This window comes from Aplysia californica, unplaced genomic scaffold (genome assembly GCF_000002075.1).
Source record: "Aplysia californica isolate F4 #8 unplaced genomic scaffold, AplCal3.0 scaffold00909, whole genome shotgun sequence".
In the NCBI taxonomy this organism is placed as follows: Eukaryota; Metazoa; Mollusca; class Gastropoda; order Aplysiida; family Aplysiidae; genus Aplysia; species Aplysia californica.
The window spans coordinates 116,118-127,976 of NW_004798179.1; the positions used below are offsets into that span (position 1 = coordinate 116,118).

The 11,859-nt window shown below is 37.9% G+C and overlaps 1 protein-coding gene across 3 annotated transcripts in view; it reads left to right on the forward strand.

The window, feature by feature from the left end:
* The window catches only part of LOC101857839, a 28,207-nt gene extending 17,992 nt beyond the window's left edge, over positions 1 to 10,215 (forward strand). For all 3 annotated transcript variants that reach the window (XM_005110550.3, XM_035972921.1, XM_005110552.3), the window contains exons 2-3: positions 1,790 to 1,969; positions 6,846 to 10,215. In XM_005110550.3, the coding sequence (XP_005110607.1) occupies positions 1,876 to 1,969; positions 6,846 to 8,290 (1,539 nt within the window). In that variant the 5' untranslated portion in view covers positions 1,790 to 1,875 and the 3' untranslated portion in view covers positions 8,291 to 10,215. The remainder of the gene's footprint in view (positions 1 to 1,789; positions 1,970 to 6,845) is intronic.
* Positions 10,216 to 11,859: the final 1,644 nt, after the last annotated feature.

Below are 11,859 nucleotides of genomic sequence, written 5' to 3' on the forward strand. Positions count from 1 at the left end.
ATATATATATGTCTGGTACATCTTCAAAGAGTTAAAAACGATAACAAACACACAAACAAACAAAGCAAACAAACAAACAAACAAAACCTGTAACGAGTGTGGTCATGTCCTCGACGTTGAGCTTGGTCCATGTAGTCATCATCAGTAATTATTATTCACCCTAATTAGATGGGGAAGAGCAGTCCATGTTGCCCAGCTTCCTGCTGGCAAATAAAAAAGTGGGACTTAACTCGCCGATGTCGACAAATAAGCGTAGCCTTTTATCTCCAAACGCTTTATCACTGTTTGAGCCAAGACTGGGTTTTCCCAGTCAGATGAAAATGAATCTACGTTGCGATAACAATTGTGAATATAGTTCCCCTATCCTGGCTTTTTGTTAGTTTTACCCTGCTGTGTCCAAGTGTTTTGCATTGCAGGGAATCAAGCTGTGTTAAGTCAGTATGATATTATATTTGTCAAAACTGACGGTGAAGTTCGGTTGTAAGCGCTTGCTCCAAAGTGCGTAACTAAGCTTAATTAATCCAGTATTTCTTTGTAGTACGTTGTATTTATATTATATAGGTGTATTATATTAGGTGTGGGGTTCGCTCTATTGCACAGGATCGTGGAGGCCCTGTGTTTACTAGGTCAAGCAAATTCCGAATGACAATGACAGAGAGGGGGGGGGGGGGAGTTTACCATTACCGATTGTATAAAGTCTTTAATGCGTCGTTCATGTCGTTGGTTGATGGGTGCACTGTTGTGGTTTGCTCCTTCTATCCTGTTAAACATCTATCATCTTTATCTTTATCTTTATCCTCCTCCTTTTTTATGTTTGTTACTCTCTTGTAATACCTCAAATCTTTGGCATTTATAGGACCTTATTGTGTTGCAAGCGCTGTAAAATTTTACTAAAACTAAGAGACTCATGAGCATTAACTGACTTAATTTCCTTTCGGTCTTTTAAAATTCTATGCCAAGGCCAACTTTGATTTTGTCTGTGTTTAGAAAAGATTTCCTCCGCATAATATTCTGTCTGACGGTTAAATTTTCTCAAAGAAATAATATGAAAATATTCAGTGTGGACGGTTGGAGGGTGGCAGCTGTAGGCCCTACTTCTCTTTTTCCTTCTGTTGTTTCTGATTATCGAAAGTATGTGTTCATTAATCTCCACTTCTTGCTCAGAGAAGGCGAGAGGGAGAGAGAGAAAGAGAGAGAGAGAGAGAGAGAGAGAGAGAGAGAGAGAGAGAGACAGACAGACAGACAGACAGACAGACAGACAGACAGACAGACAGACAGACAGACTGACAGACAGACAGACAGACAAGGGGTTGGGGGGAGGGTTCGAGGAAGAGCATTTTGTCAGTACCCTAATCATTTCCTGTTCAAGAAAATATATTCAGTTTATTATTTGTTTTTTGTAGATCTGTTCGTACAGGTGTATGTTTATTTGAGTTCTTAAATTTTTGTCTTGTGTTTGTCAATCAATGTATTGACTCTTGCTCATATTCTTTCATTCAAATTACGTACATGTACTTAATTTTTTCTTTGATTTTTTCGATCACTTATTTTTTCATTCATTTACTAAATCATTCATTCACCTACTTTTTTTTCATTCATTTATCCAATCATTCATTCAAGCACTTATTTTTTAATTCATTTATCCGATCGTTCCTTCAATCACTTCCCTTTTTTCATTCATTTATCCAATCGTTCATTCAATCACTTCCCTTTTTTCTATCATTTATCCTGTTGTTCATTCAAATAGCTATTTTCCCTTCATTTATTCTCCAATCATTCATGTCCACAGACTGCACTGCTGACCATTCAGGGTGACCTCTAACCCGACATCTGACCTTTCGTTGAGTTGAGTAACCAGGGCAACAGGCATCAACAATGTCTAGCTGGTTGGGCTACACCAAGAAGATGCTGGGCTCGGCCATCTCCACCATAGCTCAAGAACTCGAGCAGACAGTGGTCGACTTCAATGGTGAACCTCTTCTATTTTCTAGTTAAAAACCTGGGAACATAACAGCATATGTGAGGCAGCGTGGGGAAATCAGGCGCTCATCAAAATTCTGAAATCGAAGAAACTGGAATTTTTCTGGCAATTTTACAATTTTTATCGAATTTTTTATTTTTGGCATAACATTCTTGTCCAATTAAGAACACATTTCAGGATGGATTTTTACTGCTTGTTAAAGGCGCAAAAAATGTCAGTTTTCAGTTTCCATGACTATCAAGCTATGAAAATAACAAAACTTTGGTGGCGATTTGCTCGCTAATTGTACCTTTGAAACCAGATGACTCGACCTTCTTAAATAACAAACATCTTGACTTCTATTCAAGATAGATGGGTATTTTTTTTCACCGATAGCAAGACCACTGAACAATCTTTAAGATGAAACCAGTTACTCTACATGCCCAAAAATTGATGAGCGCCTGGTTCCCCCACGTTATGACACACATTGTGTTTGGGGTCAGTCCTTTTATATTGTAACTGTAGATCCTGTCTTAAATATTTTGTTTGTTTGTTAGTACTTAATTAATTAAATGTGTATATCCTGCAGCTTACACTGTTTGCTTTTCAGGAGCCCGAGATTGTTTCTGAGTTTTTAGGGTCCTCTGGTGTAACAATAGTTCTACAGCTTTTAGAGTAGCCTATACTGCACAGCGTGGATGTGTGCTATATACATTTTAGTATTATTATTATTATTATTATTATTATTATTATTATTATTATTATTATTATTATTATTATTATTAATTAATTAATTAATGATTTACACCTCATTTGACTTTGGTTAGATCATGTAGGAGAGGGGGGGAGCTGCTTATACACAACCTTTTAGGGCCAACCTTGATTGTGAGGGATACATCGTACAGTGTCTCAGCAGACTGACAGAGTTACTCAGTAAAAAAGAAATCACCACATGGGAATCAAACTAACAACTTTTGAGTGTTAAGAGAGCGTCTTGCGGCTACACCACAGATGTTGGTTCTCTTTACTTTACTGGATGGCCAAAATTGTTGCTTGGCGAAGAAAAAAACAAGATTACACCACGATTGTGTAATAGTTTCGCGTTTTAAATCTTTTTATGCAAGTTCTCATGTCTGGGCTGAAAGTTAAAAAAAACAACAAAACAACCCCCAAAACCCATAAATGTTTAAGTTGTTAAGTAAGTTTTTCTTCATAAGACGGGGAAAATATTGTGAAACAAAAATAGAATGAAAGATTATGCCTAGATTGAGTAATGCTTAGGTCTTTTCTTTTTTAAACAAAAGACAAAGTAGAGTTTTACCTTTTTGTTACGGTTGAACCTGTCCATTGTGGTCACTTTAGATGACAGTGACCATTCTTACAGACTGGTGGCCACTATGGACAGGGCCTGAGTTATGACAATGACAATGACAATGACAATGACAATCTTTATTCATCTCGCAGGGAGAAATTTGTCTTGGTCGTTAACAATGGCAGTAGACGTTACAAAAGTTAGACTAAAAGGTGCACTCACGCAAACGCACAACAAGACAGGACATTAGGCCAAGTAAATACATGTCTCACGGGCTGGGACAACCCGCTCCGTAAAACATTCATTCTCTCTGTCTCTGTCTCTGTCTCTGTCTCTGTCTCTGTCTCTGTCTCTGTCTCTCTCTCTCTCTCTCTCTCTCTCTCTCTCTCTCTCTCTCTCTCTCTCTGTTTCATTTGTAGCACTGTGTGTTCAGTAACCTCACTGCAGTTGGTACGAATGAATTTCTATATCTGTCTGTTCTTGCTTTTTTGGAAATGTATCGTTTACTGCGGGTCGATAGTTGAAATTCCGATGTCAGTGAGTGGCTATGGTCACTAAGCATTATTTCCGCCTTTTTAGAACGTTTGTCTTGTGCAGATATTCAAAGTTACTTAGGTCTCTACCAATTGTTCTTGATGCCTTTTTTATCAACTTATTTAGTTTTATAATGTGCTGCCTTCCCAAATTGCTACCATAGCAAGTGATTCCAAAATTTATCAAAGTTTCTATTGTGGTGGTGTAGAAAATCTGAAGGATGGATGGATTCAGATTGAAAGACTTTAGTTTCCTCAGAAAGTACAGCCTCTGATTTACCTTTTTAACGATATTGTTTACGTGGTTTTGCCATGTAAATTTGTTGTCTATTGTAAGGCCAAAATATTTGTATGAATCCGTGATTTCAATAGTTTCTTGTTCAATTACGAGTGGTGGGATTGTTGGTTTTTCTCTTCTAAAATAAAAAATCATTTCCTTTGTTTTTGAGAGGTTCACTTTTAGAAAAATTGAGTTGCACCATTTAAAAAACCTACATATTTCTTCGAAATACTCTTTTTCATCAAGGTTTATTAATCCAATAATAGCGGAGTCATCTGCAAACTTAATTAAGCGTGTTGTTTTATATATACTTCAATACTTGTTGGTATATATAGTATACAAAACTGGTGACAAAACACACCCCTGAGGACCGCCGGTGTTACAAAGAATTGTGTCTGATTTTGTGTTGTTTAGTTTCACATATTGTGGTCTACCTGTCAAAATGCTGCGATATGATGACTAACTCTCAGACTCAGAAGTTTTTCAATGACAATATGTGGTTGAATTGTATTAAATGCTGAGTAAAAATCAACAAAAAGTACCCTCGTATACGTTTTAGATGTTTCAAGGTGTTTCAGTATAGAGTCACAAAAAACAAGTACAGCATCTTCTACGTTCCTCTCTTGTTTGTATGCAAACTGGAATGGATCTAGATTTCCATGAACACAGCCTAGAATATTAGAGAGGATCCATTTTTCAAGGCACTTGAAAGCAATGTATGTAAGAGCGACTGGTCTTAAGTCATTTAATTCATATATTTTAGGCTTTTTTGGTATTGGTATTACCTCCGATGTTTTCCATATTGTAGGAATGTAGTTTTTGTGTAGGGTCAGGTTAAAAATGAAGGTAAATATCGGGGCCAGTTGCTCACAACAAGTTCTTAACAGTCTCCCTTTCACTCCGTCTGGACCACAGGCTTTATGTTTACACTTTGAAATTTCTTTTTAACACTCCGCTCACTGAGCTCAACACACTCCTCCTTGCTCAACTCGTCTCTTAGCCTCTGTTTAAGTTCACGTAGCTCATTCTCAAAATCAAAACAGTCGAAACGACAATAAAAGTTGTTTAGCTCATTTACATAGTCTCCTTCATTTTTTACTTGCACACTCTCTCTCGCTGCAGTATAACCCGTAATTTTTTTCAAAGAGGACCACATATTTCTCATATTATTTGTCTGAAATTCGCTCTCAATTCTAGTTTTGTACGCTTGTTTACAATGAGCAATCTTATGGTCACTTACTAGAGTTGACAAATCCAATTGGTGGTTTAAAATTACAAATCTTAGTTTTTTATGTTTCCTTTTTATTGTCATCCATATTGATAGCTGTCATAACCTAGTGGTTAGGCTACCGGACTCGTAATCTTGAGGTTGCGGGTTCGGGGGTTCAAGCCGCGGACCCGACGTTGTGTTCTTGGGAAAGGCATTTTACACAAATTTTCCTCACTTCACTCAGGTGGGAATGGATACCCAGTCATAGACAGCGAAAGATCTTGTCAACATGTTAGTGTTTTATAGCCTACAAATAGCTGCTTGCACTGTATGCTTCCAAGGAAGTTGAGGTTGTTTCAGAATGCTCTCAGGTCTGCTGGGGTAATACGAGTATAGATTGTAAGGCCCATAGAGCTTGCTGTTGAGTGGAGATTTGCGCTAAACAAATGCTATCTGTTATCTATTAATAAGAGCCCCATTGCACTGATTAAATGTACATCTGATGAAGGGTTGGTAGAAAAATTGTAGTAAATGACCGCCAACTTGTCACAAAAATTGTTTATATCTGATCTTGGCCATGTCAGACAGGGGCCACTATGCAGAAGTGAAAATGTCTTCTCAATAATTATTTACATTAACACCGTTTCACATCTTCACTCACCACAACCATCCTATCTAAAATCATCATTGCTCTCAGACCTTGACATACATCTAGCTATATTTATCTTGATTATAATCTGTCTGTAACAGTTACATGTTATAACAATTATACATGTATTACTCTATTGGACACTATCATACGCTCAATTTTCTACTAATCAGATGGTGTCAATATCATAGAAATGGGTGAATGACAAAAAAAACAACGTATTATATATACAGGTTCAAAATACAGAAAAAACACACAGGTGTCGTGAACCAATGGGCATTAAATTAGCATAGGTGACCGCTATGGAGAGCTGATGGCGACAGCAGGTTTGACTCTTTGATCTGTCTCTCGTCTTCTTTTTCAAAACACTATTTTTTGTGATGCTCTGACCTTGGTGTACTTTTTTTATGTAATGTAGATGAACAAACAACTCTTTAAGTGTGACATGTGATTGTGTTGATTGTCTCCCTCTGTTTCTAGTTGTTGAAAGAAAGCCTGACGGTCAGGCTCGCCTCTTGTCCTATCCGTCTCTCGGTTCTGTCTTTGGTCTTGCTTTTTCTTGGGGCAAGGAAGGACGATGATTGATTGGTCAGTTTGTTTTTTACTCACTCATTCCTTACTGACATCTGATATGGAAGTGGTTAGGACTTAAGCTTTTTGCTATCATTTACAGAATACCTGAATTCCATTCTCGTGTGAAGATAATTTTTATCGAGAGTCTCCTTCTTTTTTCTGAAATGTATTTCTCAAAGCTCGGGTTAGCCCTGACTGGCAGGGTAGGAGCCCACCTCCTAATATGATCTAAAATGTGTCGATGGGTGATTTATAGCCCCTACATTTAAAAAAAATCTTTAAAAAAACCCCAACTTACTCCTTCTAATTTGTTTTTTTTTCTCTTTAGATGCTGTTCAAGTGATGGGACAATCTAGAGAGACATCCAATGCTGAGACAGAGGGAAACAAGACAAACACACCCTCCTTCAGGGAACAACACCTGGCCAGAGAGAGTCAGGAACTGCCCAAAGGACCCTTGACCCTGGATGAGCACCCAGAGGAACAACAAATCACGGCTGCTACTCGACAAGTCGCCACTCGCACTTACCTCCATTCTATGTCTACATGGCCAACCACCTGCCTTCCACCTTCGTTCATTACCACTCAGCCTAAACCATCTGACTCAAACAATTCATCCACTCAAGAGGAGAGTCTCAAGGGGTATTCTTGTAACAGTAAAGTATTGAAACTGTCCTCTGATGAGGAGGGTAGCAAATATGATAAAGTGAATAATCATAAAGCTTTGTACGCAGCATACGAGTACGATACAGGGTGCAGATATCACAGGAAAGGGGTGTTGAGAATGAGACTAGGAGAGAAACGACCCGGGAAGGTTATAAGAGCGACATCTGCAGAGTCTGACAAGTCACAAAGTGGGACTTTTTCTCCAGGAAACGAAATCTTGTTGGCCTCTTCTGTAGATAGACAGTCACGTGTAAATGAAAGCAATAGATTGTTGGCAGCTGGAACAGTTGACAGCTCTAACAGTCAAGCTCTTGTGCCGTATTCAGCCTCAGGGGAGGCTCAAGTCTCCCCAAAGTGGTTGGGTTTTTTCACTTTCGCTTTAGCCCAAGTCACGAGTGCTGTGTGGATGATACTAGACGAGCCTCCAAGAACCAGTGTAGCCTCTGCTTTGTCTCGTTCTAACAGTCCCCAAAATGTGCCATATGGCAGAAGTCCCAGAAAAAAGTCAAGTGATCTGAAGCAACAGTATTTGGCAACAAAGCTTGAAGTCCATAAAACACAAAACAGTTCTCATCATCTCAGAGACCAAGAGGACCCCCTTCTTCTCTCTCCCGTGTCCATTCGGTCAACCTATTCTTCAGAGAGCTTCGAAATCATCGATGCTTCAATGGCTGCAGAGGAGTCAGAGGTCGCCATGCTCTGGTCAGAATATGAAGACTGTCAAAGGGAAAATCCTGACTTTGATGCTTACTCAGGAAGAGAGCCCTCAAATGTTAAACCCTCAGCTCAGATGACAAACTCAAGTGCTGAATTGATCAACTTTGACTTCAGTAGTCTGGTTTCAAATCGGCAATGGCCAAATCAGTCACTGGAGGTTGATGTAACACCGCAGGAAGCAGCAGGAGGAGAACTTTGTACTTCTAGTCATGATTGGGTTGAAAACCACTTTACTTCTGATGGTAAAGCTCCCCAGTGTCAGTGTCGGGGGGAGGGCTGCAACAGTTCACCGCCTTGTACTGTCCACCTGTATGTTGTGGAGAGTGATGACGGGAGCAGTTCCTTTGATGTACTCTCTGACCCTGGAGAGGAAGAGTTTATTATGTTTTAACTTCCACAAGGTCTGCTTTGCAGGCACTCTATGGGTAATAGATATATTCCATTCCTTCATCTGTTTATTAGTTTAATTTTTGTAGAAGTTGGAGTCGCTATGTTATCTTCGATGTGAATGTTTTTCTACTTTCTCAAATACTTTTTTAAAAGATAATTTTAAATTAATGCCATACCTGAATTTGAAAATGTTTCTTTTTTTTTTCTAGTTAAACAAGAATTTTTAGATTTATACTATGCTCTCTATACTTGGATACTATAGTGCAGAATTTTGCCTCTGTAGGCTATTATAAACAGTCTTGTAGAGCTCAATATTTGCCTTCAGGAACGATGCTTGGAAATGTGAGTGTTTGTATCCCAGGAGTGTCTGTATTATGATGTCCTTACTAGTCTTTCCCTTAGTTTTGCTGTTTGGTGTTGTACTTGTTGTTCACTACTTGATTGTTGTTGCTATATAATTTGAAAGAAATGGAACATAATATGTTGTCACTACAAGCAAATGCCCATATTTTGATGATTGACATTCAAAATGATGTTAAAACAAAGTAGGAATGGAGAGAACCCTACAGGCCATGAACTGTGATTATCTTGTACTAATTCGGATTTCTACCTTTTGAAAGTTTTTATTCACAGCTAACAAGTCTGTTGGAAAATTTTCCCTTCGAGCATAAAATCGTCACAGGAATGCCTGTATTCCATTGAATTTCAGTTTCAATTTTCACCTGCTCACATTTTCAAGGCTGGAATTCAGTGCTTTCAGAGGGATTTACAACAATTACGAAAATTGAGTAAGGACAAGATAGCATTAAGCTTACAAGATGCAATAGTATTAGCTTTATTTTTAACATCTGGAAATTGGTGTCACACTTTCTCAGATTATCTTTATGGCAGCTTTACGATTTTTCACCCTAAATGAATCTCTTTAAAGCAAAGGTGAGATGTAGCTGTTGTGCAGCTGCATGAAATATATACTGAACAAAATTATATCACCAGATCTTTTGATACTCTAAAGCAAAATAAATGCTGGTGGTTGTGAATAAAAGAAATATGATTTAATCGCTTTTTCTGTGACCTAAAATGTTACTAATTGACAAGTGCTTGTGTGATACAGTTGGTGTTGGGATCTAACCTTCAAATCAACTTATACTCACAGAAGAGAGAGGTTAATCTGTTTTCTTTGAAATATTGTGTTTGGATTTTTGTACAAAGTTGTTGGGTTTGTGGATGTAAATGAGTTAAACCTGCTTCTTACAGAAAAAAGAACTGGGTTCAATATCAATTATGAATGCTTTCCGTTCCAGACCATTTGCCTCTCACTCTCTGTTGTGTAGTCAAACCATTTTGGTGGTCTTTTTTTTCCCATTTACAACTGTTGTTATCAATGTTTTCTATTCTTTTTTCTGGAGAAACTCACATGTGTCCTATATCAAAATACAGGAAAGTGAATATTCTATTACGAAGCGTTAGGAAAAATAAGGGGTTTGTTCGACTGTCAGGACTCGAAGAGTGGAGGATAGTATTTTTAAAAAATTTTTGAGCCCCAAAATGCTGCTCATGGCCATAAGACATGGGTCACACAAGTCTTTTTGTGGCTCGCCATAGTTTAATTTTAGATTTGCCATACTCATTTACTTTAGACTCCACAGCCACCAAAGTGATGACAGACAAATATTATACTCATGTCCTGGCAACACTCCCTCTAGGAACAGTGATGAGAATACTCATTTTTGAAGAATGCTTTCGTACAAACATGGTCTTCTTTACTGTATCTTTTTTATATATGTTGCATCGATGATTTAGTGGTTAGGCTATTGGGCTCATTAATGAAATGTGTTTGGTTCAAACCCTGTCAGTGGGTGGTTGGCGGGTGCTCTGGTGTGGTTTGCTTCTTCTTTCCCATCAAACATCTATTTTCCTTATCTCCAATCCTTCTTTATTATGTTTGTTACTCTCTTATAACACCTCTAATCTTCTGGCGCTCATATGACCTCATGCAGTTGCGAGCGCCATAAAACCTCTACTAAAACAAAAACCCTCTCAGGGACCTCAATATAGTGTTAAAATTTACTTACATTTTCCTCACTTAACCCAAGTGAGAATGGCTGCCCAGTTATAGACATTGACGTGAAAGATTTTGTTCGTTTTTAGTTACAGTGTTTGAACATTTAATTGGCTGCTTACACTGCATAGATTCTAGTTCCTGGAAAGCCAAGACTGTCTCTGAGTCTTCTTGTTCTAGGGTCTGCTGGGGTAATGATTTAGACAACTACAAAGAAGCCTATACATAGAATGTTATTATTATTATTATTGTTGTTTTTGTTTTTGTTGTTGTTATTATAAACCGATTAGGTCTGTTATTATTATTATGATTTTTATTTTGTATTATTGTTACTATTATTGTTTTTGTTATTAACTTATCTTGATCTCCAAACATGAACTAAACAGAAATTTACATGTGTTTGTTTCCTGTGCACATGTACTTTAGAACTACAAATTATTTCAATCTTAGGGATGGTGTTTGGCAGACGCTTTGGTGTGGTTGGCTCCTTCTTTCCTATTAACCCTATCCATACACCTTGTTTTACTATTGTTTCCATACGATGTGGGGGCGTACCGATAGAGTTAAACATCTTTATCCTTATATATCTCCTCCTTCTTTCCTCTGTATGTTACTCTCTTGTTACATTATAGTAATGCCTGCATTCTTCAGCACTTTTATGACCTCTTTGTATTGCAAGTATGTGCTATAAAACTAACTAAAACTAAACTCAATGATGGACATAGTTTTTTTAATAGAAAGCATAGCTGGAAGTGTTGTTTTTGATTGAGCTGCCAGCCACAGAATGTCTGATTACTATTAAAGTTTTGTGTTGAGAGCTGTTATGGAAGAGAATAGTGTAATTGTATTTTTATTTTTGATGTAAGTGTTGTACACCTCCATTGACACTATTTAGAGCATGTTGGCATTGGGCTTTAAACCTGTCTGTAAGGGACAACCTGAGCTGAGAGGGAAAGACTGGGATACTTCCCTCCAGACACACCTGGATACTTGATAAAAATTCTACTTGCTTTGTAATTGGACCCAAGTCTCCTGTTTTTTTCAGTTTAGTATAGGGTTTTACGGCGCTCGCAACTGCATAAGGGTCTCCTGTGTGTGAGAAAAGTTTGAAAAACTGAGAGTGAAAATGGTGAAGTCAGAGAACATGGAAGTAAAAGTCTTCCTCAGGTCTCCAGCTTAATACTGTGTTTCTTTCTTTATCTTGAAAATTGTCAAGACAGCTGTTACAAGACTAGGTGAACATTTTACAGTGTATTAGAAAAACAAACAAAAACCAACATGTATAAAAATTCATCATTCAAACCACCAGCAATGATACCATGCAGCTATCCAGTCATTGTTGTCATTTGTTCAAGAATAACATAATTTGGTATGTCCTTCCAATGATTTATGTAACTGTAAGTGTGTGGTGTGTGTGTGTGTGTGTGTGTGTGTGTGTGTGTGTGTGTGTGTGTGTGTGTGTGTGTGTGTGTGTGTGTGTCTCTCTCTATCTCCCTCTCTCTCTTTCTGTG